We start from the raw sequence: 18,344 nt of genomic DNA, 5'->3' as shown, positions 1-18,344 counted from the left end.
TCACTCTCCTGGGCTGTGCTTTGAGTCACAACATGAAATGACCAAAGGCCACCTGGCCTTCCATGTCAAAGCCTCTGCCAACTAAATATTGCAATAAATTACTTACACCTATCAGATATTACTTTCCTCTCCATATCCATCCTCAAGAAACATCACTGCTGTAGGGATCACTGGGAATTATTGTGACCAAATGTGCAATTATCAGTAAAATGTGAATAAGAATACCTATTTGTACAGCCCTGTTAGTTGTAACATCATGGTTCTAATGTTCATTAACAGGCTTTTAGGCTGAGGAGTGTTTTGAAGACCTCACTGCCACAGCTGGACTTGCATCCACCCCAGAGGGCTTTTGTGATGGTACTGTAATGATCCCAGTGAAAAAATTATCATCCTACATTGCTTTTGGGTTCATGTTTTGGGATTTTCTATCAGCCACCTCCAAGTCTCATCCAAAGAGGTTTCTGGTCTAAGCCCTGCATCTATTCTCAGAAGTTTCAGACTCCCACAATTAAGTTCACAAGGACTCAATGTGTGACTAATTAGAAAGTACAAGAAAATAGAATGAGGAGTTGGGAGAACACCAACCCCAAAGACAACTAACACAGAGGCAGTGTTCCTTGACAACTGAGCTACTTCCAGCATGGGAACAAGCTTCCCTTAACTCAGTCAGCAAAGCTTCTCAGAGCTTGGAGGAAGATTTCTCCTTGGCAGGCAGCCCCTCCATTCTTATGCTTCCAGTAAGGCCCACTTCCCATTCATTGCCTTAACACAGTTCAAAATGCATGCACTGAATGGGAATTTCAAGCTAAATTGAGAGGCTGTTGCAGTCCATACAATGCCAGCAGACACTGCTGCCTGGATTTCAGGCAGCACATCAGAAGTTCAATTCAAGCACATGCAAAGATAGACTGCAAGTTTCTTTGGTCTAATAACCAAGACCTGTCAACTGAAGCCAACCAGAAGCTAGAATATTCATTAAAAATAAGGAAACAAAGAACACATCATTACTCTAGAACAAGTATTCCATGGCTTTACTTTGAAAAATGTGAATAACAATAATTTTTCCTCCAAATTTCCCTTCACCACCACCACCCTAAGGTTTTTACAGTGCTCAGGGCCTTATTTTTTTGGCAGGAAACATGGTTAGCAGTCCTCACAGCTTCAGGAGCCCATCTCTGAGCCAGCCTGCAACCTAGATACCAAGGGCTGTATCAGCACAAAGGACTCCAGAAACTTCTCCCCTCAAAAGACAACTGCAGAAAGATGGTGTGTCCTGTATCAAGGAAACCTGTCCACTGTAAGGCATCCCATCAATGTGTGCTGCAATGTACCAACACCTGGAGCTGCAGCAGGAACTTTCAAGGCTCTGTCCCTGATTATTTTTGACTCAGAAAAGTGCCAGAAGTCACTGGACAAAGCACACACACTGGGAAGGTTGAAGAAGAGAAAGTGGGAATGGCAATATAGTGCCATTAATACCACTATATGGCCACTGTATAAAGCAGTCACCTTCCCACCATCTTGTCTCCTCCACAGCCTCTCCAAAGCAGAGGCCAGAAAGTTTCATTGTGATGGAGCTGCTGTTGCTACACATAATTCAGGTGCTACCAAGATCCCCTGTTTCAATGGCAAAAGGGACACTGAACAACATAAAAACCCATCTATACTAATCTGATCAGTCCTTTAAAAAAGGCTTTGCACCCCTATATATCAATATCAACGTCAAACTCAGAGCAAAAAGCCTCACTCCTGTCATGGACCATATAAAACCCAGAAAAGTCCAGCTATCCCAACCTGAAGCTGCACCCAGCAGGAGACTTCCCTCAAAAGTCCAACACTGTGGCTGGGGAAAGTTTTCCCACACAGATTTTCCCATCAGAAAGTGAAGCTGTTAGACATTTGCCAACAACAAAACTTCACCACTCAAGGGGAAATTAAACATACAAAGATTGCTTCAACGTGCGATATTTAACTGAGCACTTGAATTTTTCTTTCACAACATCCACTGGTGATTTTTTCCTCCCTTCAGTATTTTACTTCCCCCTCTATATTAAACTATAATGGGAGAGTCTCCCAGGGCAAAGTTCCATCAGACATAAAAAATAAATCTAAAAAATCTACCAGCTTTCCCCAGCATCATTGTTTAGATCAGGTTTATGTGGTTTTACACAACACTTTATAGACTTGGAGAGAGACACATTCCCCTGACAAAGCATCAGCTATCCAAACCATTGAGGCATAGGAAAGCTGTGCAAGAGTGGGAGCTGGGGAAGGTCTTTGGTGAGCAGAGTCCACACTCATGTAAGTGTGGTAGCTCTGAACAAAGATCTGCAGGCTAATAGATATGTAAGACAAATGACATGTGGTTCTCATTGCTGCTCATGCTTTGGGAAGGGGGTACCTTGGAAGAGATCCAGCTGGGATAGGTTTATCCCATTACTCTCCTATAATTTTCTGCCGTTTCAAACCCTTTGACAGTTGCTGTAGTTTAACATCACACCCCCTGCAGCCCCAGGGCTGTCTGACAGCGCAGCGGACAAAGCCACCTCCCCCCGGGGGGAAATCCGCACCATATGCGAGCCCCGTGCAAGGCACAGGGCTGGTGCCGCCCCTGCACGTCCGATCCGCCACGGAAATCCACAGAGTCCGAGCCTTTTCCCAAACCCCAGCCCAAGTCAGCCGGGCTAACAGAAGCCCTCCTCCACAGCAGCGCAACTCACGCAGACTAGGTATTAGCAAGGGAGGAGGAAAAGAGGTAGAGACAGGATGGACGAGCCTTGAATATTAAATCTCAAATCCCCACTTAAGGGAATGACAAGGGGGAAAAAAAAAGAAAAAAAGTGAAATTCAAGAACAACTGGAATCAGGTTAAGCCACTCTCTTGCTTTATACAGTGCAGCTCATTCATCTGAACAGCTGTTTCACCTCTAGAGAAATACCCAGAGAAAACAGAGGGGAGGGGGAGAAGCCTAAATTGTTTGCTCTACTGAAGCAGTAAGATACAGTAAATCAAACCTGATTTATATTAAGTTTATAAGAAATTGGGGTTGGGGTGGGGCGAGAGGAGAAAAGCGGGAGGTTTAGTTTTAAACAGCTACTTGGAAGTTGCAGCTCTTGAAGAAAGATCTGTAATTAAGGGCTTTCCTTTGTTGAGCTGAACAAGTTTCTCCTCGCAGCCGAGGGCTATAACAGTTCCCTCTGCCGGCATCCCTCGTGTCCCGGCTCAGGAGGTTTTCCTGCTCCGGCCGCGCATGGCGCAGGGACGCTCAGCCCCGCAAAGCCCCTTCCCCTCCCCGCGGGGCTGGGGACACTCTGCGGGTGTCATTTACCCAGGCTCAGCTCCTCGATCCCCCAGGAGGCGGACACTGCTGCGGGCAGGTAGGGAGCGTCCCGCACCCCGCCGAGGATGCGGGCAGCCCAGCCCAGCCCGGCTGGCCGAGGGGCAGCAGCCCAGCACCCCCTGCACCCTCCGAGGCACCGCTGCCCCGTTTGTCCCCGGGGCCACCGGCGGGGCGCAGCCTCCTGGCCCGGAGGCGGACCCGCTCTTACTCACCGGCGACTGGCGAAGCCGCTGCCCGGCGAGCCGGAGCTCTGCTCTGGGTAGTTGTGCTGCAGGGTTGATGCTGGGAATTGATAGAGGAAGCCAGTGCCCAGCGCGCATCCGTGCAGGCAGCAGCACCAGGACAAGAAAAGAGCGAGCTGCATTTTTGCAAGAACGGGGTTTTCCTACCGCCTCCCCCTTCCCTCTCACACCGCACGGCAGGCGCAGGGCCACACCGCGCTCCCCCGGCCGGGGTCACGGCGGGATCCCGCGGCACGGAGGAGCCCCGGGAGCGGGGAGCAGGGGCAGGGGTGCCGGGCACAGGGGATGGCCGCTCCGCCTGCCAAAGGGAAGCCCCGACCCTCGGCAAGCCGAGCCCCGGCGGCTGCGGCTGCTGCCCGCGCAGGGGGTCCGGGGCCAGCGCGGCTCGATGCTCCCAGGGCGCACACTCAGCCCCGGATGCCTTTTCAAATTTGGCGAGGTTGGCCCGACTCCGTCAAAGGGGGCGTGGGGCTTCGGCGTTAACCCTTGCCAGGCCTCGCGGCAGACCCCGCTGCCGAGGGGCTCCCGACGAGCCGCGCTCCCGCGGGACACGGAACCCGCGGGGCTGCGCCTTGCCCCGGGCACGGCTGGCAGCGCCCCGAGGGCAGGGAGAGCCCGGGGAGCCCCAGTCCCCACCCAAACCCATCACCGACACAGCAGAATCCATGTGTCTCCTCAGTTAACCGAGGGCCGGGTCGAAGGGAACTCGCTGCCAAAATACCCCAAAGCTGGTGTCTGCTGCCACTAACACAGATAACTTCTGCTGCAGAAGTTACACAGATAAAATAGGTAATAAATAATTTAAAGACATTTAATTCACATGGTAAGCAGTGAGAAAGTGATCCTTGCTTTCACCGTCCTGCTCATTCTAGCATCACTCAGATGGAGACATAGTGGTGAACATGACAGTGTGAGGTTGACTGTTGGACTCAATGATCTTAGAGACCATTTCCAACCTTCATGAGCCTATGATTCACACACAAGCACTCCCTTTGCCACCACTTCCCACAGACCCCCTTGGTTTATCAGGATGGACCTGAACTTGAAGAGGCAGGAGGAACATTTTTGCAGTTGTAGAAGAACATTTTGCAGTTGTTTGTGGGTGTTTTGCAACAGTAACACCCCAAGAAGGCAGGCAGCAGCAAGGCTCCCCCTCAGTACAGCAGCTGAATCTCTGTTTAAAACCCTTGTACATACCCCATTTAGCAACAGGGTCACAACCCCTTTTGCTGGCTCAGTGTCCCCTTCCCAGCTCCAGAGGAACCTGGGCTGTTGCAGCTCACTGATTAGGCAAGCAACTTCTCTGCACCAAACACCTCAAGAAGGGATTTAATTTTTAAGATGACACAACTGTCTTTCTAAATTTTTTACCCTCAGATCCTGCAAGCTTTCAACACCCACTCTGCACCTTCACTGTGCAGTGAGCCAAAGACAGCTCTGATGTACCACTGAAATCAAGTCTCTTGCTGGGGTATTCTAGGGGCCCAGGGCCTCCCCACGGGGCTCTTCAAAGGTAGAGACCCTCTTCCCTCAAGGGCAATACAATCCCTGCAAGATGCTGCAGCTGAAAAAAAGTTCCCTACAAGACCCTGGGAAAATGCAGTATCCTGTATCTGCCATTTGCCCCAGCCACAGGTGAGCAGCTACCCCTGCCCCCACAGTGCCCACCTCCAGAGCCTGCACACAGAGATAAATAGCCCCTGGCTGGAGCCTGGAACCAGACAAGTTTAGACTGCAAATGAGGCACCAGGTTTTTAAACAGCCGCTGCCATTAATCACTGCAGCAAATCACACGAGGAGGCAGAGATGCAGTTTGCACTGCAGCTCAGCACAGCCTCCCCAGGCTGCCCCAGAGTAAGAGCTGGGCCAGGCAGTGCACCAGCACTCTCTGAGCCCAAAGGGACCTAAAAGTTCTGTTCCAGCAACACTGGCTGCCAAGCCCACTCAGAAACAGACACTACATATTTACAAAAAGTCCTCGGTGCCTGAAGGATGGACATAACAGGGCCCTCTATCCCCAGGCCTGCAGCCTGAGCACTCTTCCCTTTATATTCCCCTCACCTCCAGCAAGGGAATGTTTTCCCTTCCTTCTCTCACCCCTAAAAAGCACACAGCTCCCAGAAAGTCACTGTGGGATGTTCAGCCTTTCAGACACACTGCTCAGAGTCAGTCCTCAGGAAACCTCTGCTCAGCCTGGCAGGGCAGTAAAAGAAGAGACTGCTCTTCCCTCTAAGCTGGACTACAGACCACTACAAATTCAGCCTTCACCTAGGAAAGGAGAGGAACAGCAAAACACTGAGCAGTTCTTAAGACCCCCCTTCCCCTCAACCTAGGTGCTCATCCTCAGCTCTGTGTGCACAAAGTTCCTTGCAGCACCAGACTGAGAGTTGAGGGCAGGGTTCAGGGTTCAGGGTTTTGTCCCAGTCACACTTCTTTCTCCTGACAGGCTCAGATAGATCATTTATCAATATTTAACAACACCAAACAGCACCAGTGGCTTTCTAACCTGGCCTGGGTTAGATCCTTCAGAAGCTCTTTGTAGTCTTCAAGTCTCAACTTTCCAAAAGCATTTTGTTTTCAGCTGCATGGAAAATTTGCTGCTTCAGCCTTCACTGATTTTGCAAGACCCTAGGAAATATTAAACACAGGTGATTAGACAAGACATGATTCTGGGAAATTATTAGAGACATCTGTAGGAAGCAAATGGTCTTCCTATTTCATGAACTGAGAGAGTGGAGACCAGAGGTCAAATGACTTTGCTCAAGACTGCAAAGAGCTAAAGGCAGAGCCAGAAACAGAGCTCACATCTCCAGCCTCCCATTATTTCTGTGTCCCTAACGCACACTTGCTTTTATTCTGTATGGCTGATCTAAAATGAAAATGAAGAATTGACTTCCAAGCTGTTTCTGGAAAGAGAGAAGAAAGGGTGATATTGTCTACTGTAAGGGGAGAATTAAAGATGACATTTCATTTTAGTCCTTTGGATATGTGTAATATAATCAAACACAATAGCAGTAATAAATGAATATTTTTTCTCCCCACGGTGCTTACGAGTGCAACATATTCTAACAATTTCTCAAAACTATGTTGATAAATTGGAAACACAGTGATGGAGGTAACAAAGACAGCCAACAAAAACATAATCCCTTCAATTTATCAGAGGGACTGGCTTTGAGAAGAAAACCCTTGAAATCTGAACGGTCCTGTTCTTATAAACCAAACGTAATATATTTAAAATAGAAAGCTACACTTTTTATGCCTGTTAATTAAAGATTTGCCCAGGCAAGCAGGGCTAAATAAATTATTTGGATGCATTTCACCAATTCTGTTCAAGATAAAAGGGGCAGATGCACACTGGAAAGCCACAATGCAGAGCAGCACTGGGGGAAATAAGTAAAGAGTAAGGGGCAGGTTTTTATTTACCAACCCTGTGAACTCTCTGTAATGAAGAAGAAATCCTTGGAGGACTGTCCTCCTGCACCCTGCTCACCTGCTATGCAAATGCCAGCCTTACACTGTCATGTCAGAAGGATAATCCAGTGGACAAAAATCATGTGAGCACATGGACTGTGTTTCAACTTCCCAGTCCACTGGGCAAACCTGACTTAAAACATCAGAAACTGTACTGAGAAAATATCTATAATTTATTTAACTATACACACCCTGCATGCAAGCCAATCAATAAATGAAGTGGTGAAAAATAGAGAGAATAAAATGAATAATCAAAGTTTAGTCTGATTTTAGTACAGTTGAAAGGGAAAAACTGGAATGATGCAGCAAAAGAGGGATCTGTGGCACAAAAAAAGTAGAAAAGCACTGTTGTAGCTATAAGCAGACTGCAGCTCCACAACAGAAATGCCATCTCAACTCTTCAGCACCACTTTTATTCCAAAAGTCAGTAATTAACTGAAAAAGAAAAGTCACAATGTTGTTAGAATCATACCAAACAAATTTTGAAAGGGCAATCTCTAGGATTTTTCAAGTGCACTTTTCATGTGGATACTAAGAAGAGACCAAAGGAAAAGCAGCTTTGTTCTGGTTGATAAAACCTTGAGGAGCTTTAGAATTATGAAGTGTCCTTTTGAAGCTAGAATGAAGTCATTGATAAGATCATCCAAACCTAAAAATAATTTAGATAAACCCCTTCTAGCTTCCCAAAATGCCTAGATCATTGTGATATACAAAACATTTAAGAAACATTGGAAAATTGAAAGAGATGGATAAGAGGTTAGCAACAGTAAGAGTTCAAGACCTCTACTATAAATTAAATTATAAGATCACTAAGGTTATTGTAACATGCCTGTTACTGGGGAGTCAAAGCAAACCTGAGCCAGACTGAAGATTTTATGGGACTATGGAAGTTTTTATTCTAAGCCATTGTGTGGACATTTCTTACATTTGACCAGGAATAAATTAATCATAACTCAGAAAGGAATAGAATTGAAAAAAGGCTCACTTACACAAGCAGTTTAACATACAGCAAACATGATAGACAGTGCTATTGTGTGCAGCATGAGAAATGAGTCAGAAGTCATGAATGGCAAAATTCATGTGAAGCACTTGTGTGGGTATTATAAAGTAATACATGGGATAAAATAACTCAGATTGAAGCATAATTCAGCAGATGGAAAATGTGATGACTCAACTGATCAGCAAGACAATGCCTGTGTCCGGTGGAATTATACATACTCTGAGCATGATTGTGTCCTGGGAAAAAAGATTGATGTCACCTTTGATGTCAGGCACTGATCTGCACAGGCACAGGGAGTTTGTGGACACACCCTTGATCCATCAGAATCATCCAGAATGCAGCAGGGGTGCACACAGGTGTGACAAAGACTAGGCAGAAATAGCACCAAGGCTATTGCACTCAGACCTGCCAGAGTAGGAACACATCCAGAAGTGGCCAGGAAGGATAGTGAGAGTTACCTAATCCTTCCTCCTCCCAGTAAGGAAAGATCTGTTATACACAGATTATTGTTGGCACAAATTTTTCTGCCTTATTCTTAAAGACCTCAAGATAGAAAGTCTCCATGGTCATCTGAAAACAAATTTCACTGTTTGTGCTCTGTTCTGGTAGTTTTTCTTAGTATCCAACCTCATTCTGCTTTACTGTAATTTAAGCTCTTAATGGCTTACTTTTTTCATTATGGATGTAGAAAACTATTTCTTCTCTCATTGAAGGGACTTTGAATTCCTCAACATACTTTAATAAATGCTTCAATAACATTCTTTGTCTTCTAGGAACAAAACAACAGCAGTTTCTTCAGGCCATGTTAGATAGTTCTGCTTCTTTTTGGTATTCTCCTCTGGATTTTCCAAGAGGCCTACATCTATTTTATGGTATCCATGACTTATATTTCTGTGGAATACCACTGCCCTGCTGAGGATTTCCCTTTTTGACATCTGTACATCATTGTTAATCCCTGTTCAGTTTGGGATTCTCTACCTTTTCCACAGGACTGCTAGCCTGACATTCCCTCATCCTGTACTTGCTAGTTAAAATTATTCCTGCCAAAGCAAAGTGCCCTGCAGTTGTCCTTAATTAGTTTAATGTAATTTTATTCAGATTATATCACCAATTTGTCAAGATCACTTGAAATTTTAATCCTGCCTTCCAGAACTCTTGCATTCAGTTCCAGCTTTGCCTCATGTACAGATTTAATAAGTATGCTCTCTCTTCCATCTCTGAGGTCACTAAAGAAAACATTGGGAGGTCTGTCTCCCTGTCTGTATCCCCAACCATGATCCTGTTCATTAACTGTTCATTAAACATCATCCAGTCACTGGGGGCTGCCTGCCTGCTTGATGCTGTACAGGACATAAACACTGATATTATAAATTCTCCAGACCACAGAGAATCTTGAACTTCTACAACAAAACAAAGTACTTTGTTACATGCAGTGGGAGCAGCTACCAGAGACAAGGCTGCAATTTTTATTGGAGTCACTGACTAAAGGATATCCAGATTCAGTGGGTTCAGCTGATTTGAAAACCTGTCCTGAGTCATGGACTCTCTGAATCTCAGAGAAGGAAGGACTTCCATGAGCAAAGACTGTCTCAGTTTTGTACTCTGGCTCTTAAATCCTTCTACTTCTCCCAATTTCCCCATGGACACAGGTTGCTTGACTTGAGGGGCCCAGTATGAGTGGGAGTCTGTGTTCCCCTTCTGTATTGTGCAAGTCACAGAAGAGAGAGTGGGCTCACTCCCTTGCTCACAAAATACACAAGTAAATGCCCCCAAAACCTAAGGGGTTATGGAAATAAGCACCCTCATCCCAGCTCCTGCACACCCTCACTGTTACCTGCCATGTGGAATCATCCAGTGTGGATGCAACTGGGGAGACTGGTGTTCCACCCAGCAAATCTGAATGTTTTAGCTATATTTTTACAGCTTCTATTGATTTTTTTTAAATCTCCTAGGAACTTTCTCTGTGGGCCATTACAACAAGGACTAACCACAATAGTCTGCTTTTCTTAGCTGGCTTTCACAGGGCCCCTAGAAGTTGGCTTTGGTCCTTCAAAAATTTGTGGGCTGCAAGCTGAAACTTGTTGTACTTGGTCCCATTGTATATGGACCACCACATCCACAGCAAGATCCTGCCCACCTAAGAGCAGAAATTGCCTCCAGTATTTTCACCTTGGGTGTCTGCAGTTCAGGTGGATTAACAGCAGCCATGTGCTTTCTCAATCTTCTCTCTCCTGCCTTGTTCCACAAGCTGCTTACCTGTCAGCCTCTGTCTTCACTCTGCAAACTCTGTCAGTCAGTGCCTCCCTGCAGCACCCTTGCCCATGCTGGACCCACCACCCAGGTGCAGGACCTTCCTTTTGCTCCTTGCTGCAGTGTTTCCCAGAGCCTGCTCCAGTGTGGCTCCCACTGCTTGTGTGTTACTGGCCAGCAGTGACAATGCCACTGTCACTCCCCTGTTTTCCTTACAGTTCCAGCTTCACCTTACCCTGCACATCCAGATTCACAGGACCCCTCTGATAACTGACATCACATATTTATTGGAGCATTCACATGAACCTCTCCCTTCTCTGTCCTCATTCTTTTCCCAAGATCCTATTTTCCAAAGTAACTCTTCTTGTTTTCATAGACTTTGTATCTGTTTCAATGTGATTAATCTCCTTCATTATTTTAAAATAATTTAAAATCACTGCAAGATCTTTTTTAAAACAAGATAATACCAAAGCTCTTCAGTCTTGCTTTATAACTCAAAGCTGAAAGGCACAGTATTACTGTCATTTTCCTTGCTTTATCCCTTAATCATATCCTCCTTAGGCAGAGTGAGCAGTACTGAAAAGAGCACTCTCAACAAGAACTCACCAGTGGTTTAGGTAATAACAATAACACCTTTTTGATATATATTCTGTTCTTACTGTAATGCAGCCCAACATCCTGTTCAGTTGTTGGGGTGCTTTTTTTTCCCCTACAGCTGTGTGTTAGGCTGGGAGCTCTGGGGATTATTCCAAGAGAATATTTTCCAGATTTATCAATTTACCTTTATGACATTTGGGTCTCCTCATTCCAAGGGGAACAATCACCCAAGCAAACACCAGCACTGTTCAGTGGCACTGCCTTGCTCTTAGCTGGCTCTCTACCCAATCTCCTCTCTTGAACCTGACAGATTCCTCCATGGAAGCAATAAAAAGGCAGCTAAGGTGCTAAATACGAAAGATTGCAGGCATTAAAGGATAAAGTCACTGCAAAGCAACAGGTTCCAAGTATTTCTTGGCTAAGCACATGTACACTAATGCTAGCTTAGGTGTTCACATTGTCAGCAATGGATTCCACACCTAATGGGCTTGGTTTCCAAAATCCATCCCTTTTCCAGGGCCTCGCTCCATTTTTAAGTGACCCAAGCTGGAGCTACTAAATTGTACTTTACTTCTATCCAGCTCCACACACAGAACACAAATCTCTTTTACCACAAGAAATGCTCTTCATCTCTCTGTTTTCTCTTCTGCCTAAGGTAGATCAATCTCTCTACAAATGCAAAACCAATCCCCAAATAATCCTCTGGGATTACACTGGCTCACAGCCCCTCATGCCACAGGGTCTCAGGCAGGAAGGATACATGGGCTGTCAGTCTACACCCAGAAAGAATCTGGTTGAACTCCCTGACCTACCAGAGCCATCAGGAAATCTCTCAGTGCCTCCCTTTGTAGCACAGGGTTCAGTGCTCTGTTATGTATCATGGCTATTGTAAGGATAATAGGAATGGAATAAAAATGACATGGTATAAATAGTAACAACAATGAAAGAAGAGAAATAAAAATAAAAGAAGCAAGATGAGATGTAATCTAAAGAGAGATATAAATTGTTTTTTGGCAGAAAGGAAATTATAAAGTCTGCAAGATACTATGAAATGTTTAAACTGATTGTTGCCCAAAAGAAGAAATAAAAGCTTTTGACCAGACTAAGGAGATTTTTGGTATGTGATGGAATGGTAGGACAAGACTATCAGCCTTGCTGTATGCCTGGAAAGAAGTGTTTCCCAGCATTTTTTGGCTCAATTCAGAGTATTTAACTCTCAGATTGTTGTGAGAAGCCCAGTGCAGTGCCCCAGTGTAGGGTGATGCCCTGTTCTGCATTGAAAACAGGTGCCCAGCTGGCTGCATTCTAGTGGAGCACAGGAGATTTGTCCCAGATTTTCTGGACATGATCTCTAGGTAAGACTTGCCCTTGTTTTCAGATATTTCAGTAAAATCAGATAATAATTGTTCATGTACTGAGCCTTCCCTACATGGACTGACAATAGATGTACAGAGCTGTAGGAGGGCAGAGGGGGATCCTAGCCAGTGTACCTGGGAGGTGAGTGGATTTGGAGCTGCAGTTCTGGAGCATTTCTGGTTTGTTGGGACTGGGACACTCCAGCTGTGGCTGTGACCCACAGAGGTGCAGTCCTTGCCTGGGGATCAGGAGAACAACAGCCCTGATAACCCAACCACTCATTTCCTTAGTTTTGAAGCTGTGTTAGGTGAAGAACTACATTAAGAAAAACTCTTCACTGTGTTTATTCATTTTACATGGCTTTGAGATAGAATTTCTTCAACAGGCCCTATACAATCAATCTCCATTGCTCTGTATATATTTGCAGAAGATAACAGCTTCATTAAAATATGGTGTGCTATTAACTGCAGTAAATATATAGCCTTAAACCTTAAAATGTAATGTAATTAAATAAGAAATATGAACCTAAGGAGGTTAAGTGCAATCAACCAGCAACATACACAATTGATTTGAATTAAAAAACACACACAGAGGGAAATAAAGGGCCTCCGTACATACTCGGATAACAGGAAATCCCCTGGACATAAAAATAGTGAATTTAAGAATGGAGAATATAAAGGTCTAGTTCAAATTTAAGATTTTATGACTGAGGACTCCATTAAATCTTTGAACACTTACAGTAAAGAGTTTGGAATGCTTCCAGTCCAATTCTTTATGTTCTCACAAGTGACAGATTATACTTCTGAACTTCTATGGCAAAAGAAAGAAAGAGTGATTGTATTAATCCATCTAAATCTGCAGCTTGCTAATTAAGATGAAAACTATAACAATCTGTGCTTAGGTGAAGCACAGTATTTTTATAACCCAGATCAAGAGAGCATCACTAGCCCAGCCAAAAGTAGAAGATTTAAGCTCTCAAATTATTGAAGAACAATAAAATAATGAACCACTTAATACTAAATGATCAGCAATCTGTATTAAATATGAACTCCTTCATAGTGCCCAGTCTACTTTGCTTTTTATATTTCCAAGACATTCCTCATGGTGTTTAAAATACAGAGAAGAGCACAGTGCTTCAAGCCCACCTGCAGCAGTGGAAGGAGGTTCAGTCCCAGCAGGTCTGCAGTGGCAGCTCCCATTCAGAGGGCCAGGCTCACACATGGGGTTTTGTTGCCCAGAGATATTGAGGAAGGAATTTCAAACGAGGAGTTTGCTAGTGAGCCAAGCATTGGAAACTAATGCACTACTTTTACAAGGTTTTAAAGGGAATTGAGGCAAAATTATTAAGAATAAATCTTTTAAAGTTTAGGGTGTAGAGTTAAAAATTCATCACTGCATCCAGGTACCTAAGCTAAGGAGCAAGGATTTTATTTCAGACTTCTCAAAACATACTAATTACTGGTATAAATTTGTTGTCACTAGTGGCATATTGCCAAGAGGTAATTGAGCCTTAAATGAAAATGAATGGGAGACATGTGAAAAGACAGCTGATTTGACCCAGGATGTTAGCAGAAACATAATGCCTGGAAGGATCGTGGGGTTAAGGAACTCCCGTGATCGGCCATAAACTGCAAAGTAACACATCAGTCAAACCAGAGAATGAAATTGAGAGAAAACAAAATCTTCCTGTCAGTAGGCTCTCCTCTCCTACAGAGTACGTGGCAGTCCCTCTAAAGACACTACACACTGCTTTGCTTTCTTTCTATGAAGTCATTGAGGGTCTGGCTTGAGTGAATAAGCAGAACAGACAAGGTTAATAAATGCTGTCTCTTCCCAGACCAACACGGGTGGCAAACACCACAGCTGCCACTGAGAAACAAAGCTGACTTTGAATTCTGTGCTCAAAACAAAAAGCATAAGGATCTAATAGAAAAGTATCCAAGAGTCCTTGTGAATCACAAATAACAATTACCCTGTCATTGTGTTCTTTCAGTACGTTCAGGTCTGCCACCTCTGACAGCATTTTTACTAAACATTAAGGACAATTTTTCACCCAGCTCAACAAGGCTGCTACATCCCTTTTTTTAAGAGTAAAGGTTGCTCAACACATCCCAGCACAATATTCCTCATTTCTCACCATCAGGGTATGTTTTTCTTTGCCTTCTCTCACAAACAGGTATTGGGAACACCAAATTTAGGAGGCCTGACTAATGGTGTGTATATATATATATATATGCATGCTTTAATTCCATGTACATCTCCACAGCAGCCAAAAGGTCCCATCCTTGTCTCACTTGGCCATGTGCCCACTTGTCCCCATTACCTCCCTTCTGTTGCACCAGGCTTTTGTGCAGTTTTGCAGTAAATGGTTTCATGGAGCTGATTATTTTATTTTATTTTTTTATCCCAGAGGCATTAGGATAGTTTTAAATTTAATCTGTTCAGATAGTTGGGAGGAAGCTGGATGAAGAACTGGGGATGTGAAGGGAGTCAAATACTATTCTTTAAGTGATGATAAAAGTTAATGTCATGTGTAAAAGAGCATATACCCACAGTGTAGATTAGAGTTCAGGCTCTGGCAGCAGGCAAGACTCTCCTGAACAGATGCTTCCAATGGTAATTCAGAATACCTAAACCAGAAACCTAAAATTAAACAACATTAATATGACAAACCCAGAGTATCTCAGTACTGTAATTCCCACAAAGAGTTGAGGTTCTGTTTACAAATGCAAATGATCTGGGCTTAAGCAGAAATACTTTTGCTTAATGTTTTTTTTTCCATGGAAAAACTGAAACCTTCCCCTGTGAGGAGCAGTGAAGACCCTCTGAAGGGCTCTCCTGCTAACACAATAAACATCTGTGGGTTCTTTCCTCCCTAATGCTGTTTTTCTAGGGGTCCCTCTCTGATGAATTAGCAGTCCCAGTAGATTGTGGCAAACAATCCCACACACCACATTTTAGGAAATGGTACTTCATGGAACTGATTGGTTTGGTCTGCCTTAATGCAGGCAAGTTAACACCACATTATCAAATGGACTGAGGTCACCAACCTCCACCAGATGATCTGCTTGATCCTTTTCAGGCCAAAAAAAACCAAGAAAAAGAAAATGAAAAAATGAAAAAGCTTGGATTTCTTACAGAAATCTGAGTGCTCCAAGCTGGAAGCAGTAGGTTTGGTCACTCACAGCCCACCCACCTGCAGATCAAGATGGACTGGAACAACCTCCTCCATAAGCCAGAGAAGTGAAGGGGGTTGGGAGGTGGGAGGAAGAGTTTCATATTTCATCTACCACTTTTAATAGAAAACAGAATGTGGTGGGAGCTTGAAAGGAAAATAGCAAATCCCTGGAGATCCTAAGTGTTGGCCTTGCAAGTCAAAGCTGTCAATCACACCGTGTGCCCTCCAACTCTACTTCTAGAAAGGAAGAAAAGGAAGGAGGAACAGACTGGCACATTCAGCCACTAGGTGTTACTGTTGCTCCACGGACTTTAGAATAAGGAAAACATCTACCAGAGGCATCATCTGCAGCTGCACCTGAAGATTTAAACCACAGAAACGAACTCCTACTACTGGATTCATATGCTGCCACACAAAAATCAGAACACTTTGGTGTCTTTTCTTGGGGTAGCTATAGAGGCAGACATATTCCATGGGTTTGTTTTTACATTTCTGCTTTGTTTCTCCATCTATAAAATGGAACTAAAGACCCTCATCTCCCCTGGGAAGGACTTTGAGGCCACAGATGAATAAGAGTTGAAGTCCTTGACAATCTGTTGGCATGAACAGAGCAATAAGGTTTTGCATGAGCTGTTCCTGTTGATTCCAGAATAGGTTTCCTGAGAGAGGCTGAACTGAGTGTTACCCCACAGACTCATGACAAAGAGCAGGGCTGCACTGCACCCCTGTCAATGCACCTTAATGTCCTGTTTCCCTTTGCTCTCTTGCCATAGCTCCACCCAAAGATTTTTCCAGAAACAGCCACACTTCATCCAAACCATCATTTACTTAATCAGCTGTGCTTTGAGCCCCAGAGACACATCCCTGCCCTGAGCTTCTTAACCAACAAGCTTTGAGATTACAATATTGATTTTCTCCTTAATTTTCAATAACAGGCTACAATGCTCAAAAATAGGTGTTCCTTCCTCTCAATTCCTGTATTCCATGCCTTGCCTCCAGGTGAACCAGTATAAATAAATGGCTGATGTAATGCAGGTCCCTGTCTGCACCCACTGAAGAGCTGTTTCTGCACACACACAATAAATGTCATGCAACACACAGCAAGCAGGCAGAGCCTGCCCTTCATGGTGAGCTGTGCCATGTGGTTGTACTTCTAACCCAGGCAGCATTTTCACACACAACTGGAGTGCCCCAGGGTGTGTTTCCCAAAGTTTGGAAACATTGCTAAAGTACATTAAACAAAGCACCAATACTGAGCCACAAAAGCTTATGAAAAAAATTTTTTTGAGTTGTTTTCATAGGAAAATTTTTATGTGCCACATTAAACGAAATACAATGCAAACTTAAAATACTGAAAGGCTGAATGGTTTGCAAGTGCTCAAGTATTATCTGAAAGCTGACTGGCATTACATTTTACTGCTTCTTCCAGTAAAACCAGTGGGTCTCTACCTTGGAGGCAAATATCCTCTGATCTGCAATTCAGGCAAAAAGCATCACTTGCCCTCATACAGCAATCACTGCATCTCTCACTCAGGTTCTCACTGGCATTTCTAGAGCTTTATTAAAATATTATTGATATCTTGCAGTGGCTTTTGAGGGAAGAAGGAGGATTTTTGCAAAGAAAAACACCTGAAGATGATAATTTTTGCTTGCTACCAAAACATCATGGTAGAAAATCTGCTATCTAATAAATGCAAGACATTACCAGCATTGTCTGGAAGTAGTTCCCTTACTGCTGGGGTTTCCTCTCTGCTGCAGTCTGACAAAGAGTTTAAATCAGTGAAGGAAAATTATTCACACACATGTGCTCTCAGCAAACAATACACCAGGCACTAACATAGCTTTATCCATATGCCTAAGGCAGATGCTGATAACATCAAATGTACTTGACTTAGATGCCTTTGAAAAGTCACCCTAAGTGGCTTGAAAGTTTAATTCCCACTTTCTAAAGTGACTTCAAACTCTAAATCACACTAAATCACCATAAATCCAAAAATTGCACCCTTAGTCAGCTATGCTCTCCTTACTCTTTAGTGGCTAATATAAACACACAAAGACCCTATCTGACACTCCATCTAAAAATTAATCCTAATTGCTTTCTGGGCAGCTGCACAAACAGCCAGTTTTACCCAGTTTCAGTTACCTCTTATGCTTTATTTCCCCTTCTTCTGTGCTGGTGTCCACAATAGGACCCTTTATAACATATTTTTCTTCATGTGCTGGTGTCAGCTAATACCATATGCCAGATGAGGCTGTCCTGGTTCTTCTCTCTGCACCACAGTTTCTGTCTTTCCTTTGGAAGTCATGGGTCTGAAATGTGGAAAACAACAAAGCTGTGGAAAGAATTAACTATGAGTTGTCCCAGCTCATTGTGAATTTGGTCCTGAATCACACAGAACACAAACAGAAAGCACACATCCATTGTGCTACAGCAGAATCAAATTAATGGGTAGTTGCAGCTATTGCTTTTTCATTGTCTTAGTCCCATGAACCTGAAAAGAAAGGGTTTTGTGATATTTAAAATACTGTGTGAACATGGGGATGCTACTGCCACACTGAACCACTGCAAACCATCCCTACACAAGGAGTGAAACAACAAATGAGTCTCCACTGTGATAGAGAAGACTGTACCCCTCAGTGAGAGCAGAGCATTTCTGGTTCACATTTATTAGCAGTGCTGGTAATAAACATTTACATTGTGGTAGCGCCTAGAGGCCCTGTTTGAAAGCTTGTCTAGAAGTGCTATTGTACCTGGGCACTAAACAACTCTGAAGCAGCACATCTGTCTGCCAGATGTTTTATTTTCTTAGAAGCTGCCATTTCAAAAAGCCTCTTGCCTCCCCTAACAAGCTTTAATAAGAATCTTCAAGAGCTTGGCCTCGTCGTCCTTCCAAGGAGAATCTGCAGTT

At 44.0% G+C, this 18,344-nt stretch overlaps 1 protein-coding gene across 6 annotated transcripts in view; it reads right to left on the bottom strand.

The window, feature by feature from the left end:
- COL26A1 (collagen type XXVI alpha 1 chain) overlaps positions 1 to 3,771 on the bottom strand; it is a 169,602-nt gene extending 165,831 nt beyond the window's left edge. For all 6 annotated transcript variants that reach the window (XM_063173885.1, XM_063173887.1, XM_063173889.1 and 3 more), the window contains exon 1: positions 3,554 to 3,771. In XM_063173885.1, coding sequence (XP_063029955.1) covers positions 3,554 to 3,705 — 152 coding nt within the window. In that variant the 5' untranslated portion in view covers positions 3,706 to 3,771. The remainder of the gene's footprint in view (positions 1 to 3,553) is intronic.
- Between the last annotated feature and the right edge of the window lie 14,573 nt (positions 3,772 to 18,344).

The sequence above is a fragment of the Melospiza melodia genome, chromosome 21 (genome assembly GCF_035770615.1).
Source record: "Melospiza melodia melodia isolate bMelMel2 chromosome 21, bMelMel2.pri, whole genome shotgun sequence".
NCBI lineage: Eukaryota > Metazoa > Chordata > Aves > Passeriformes > Passerellidae > Melospiza > Melospiza melodia.
The sequence above is the reverse complement of the archived record's forward strand: the minus strand, read 5'-3'. Positions and strand labels throughout refer to the sequence as shown.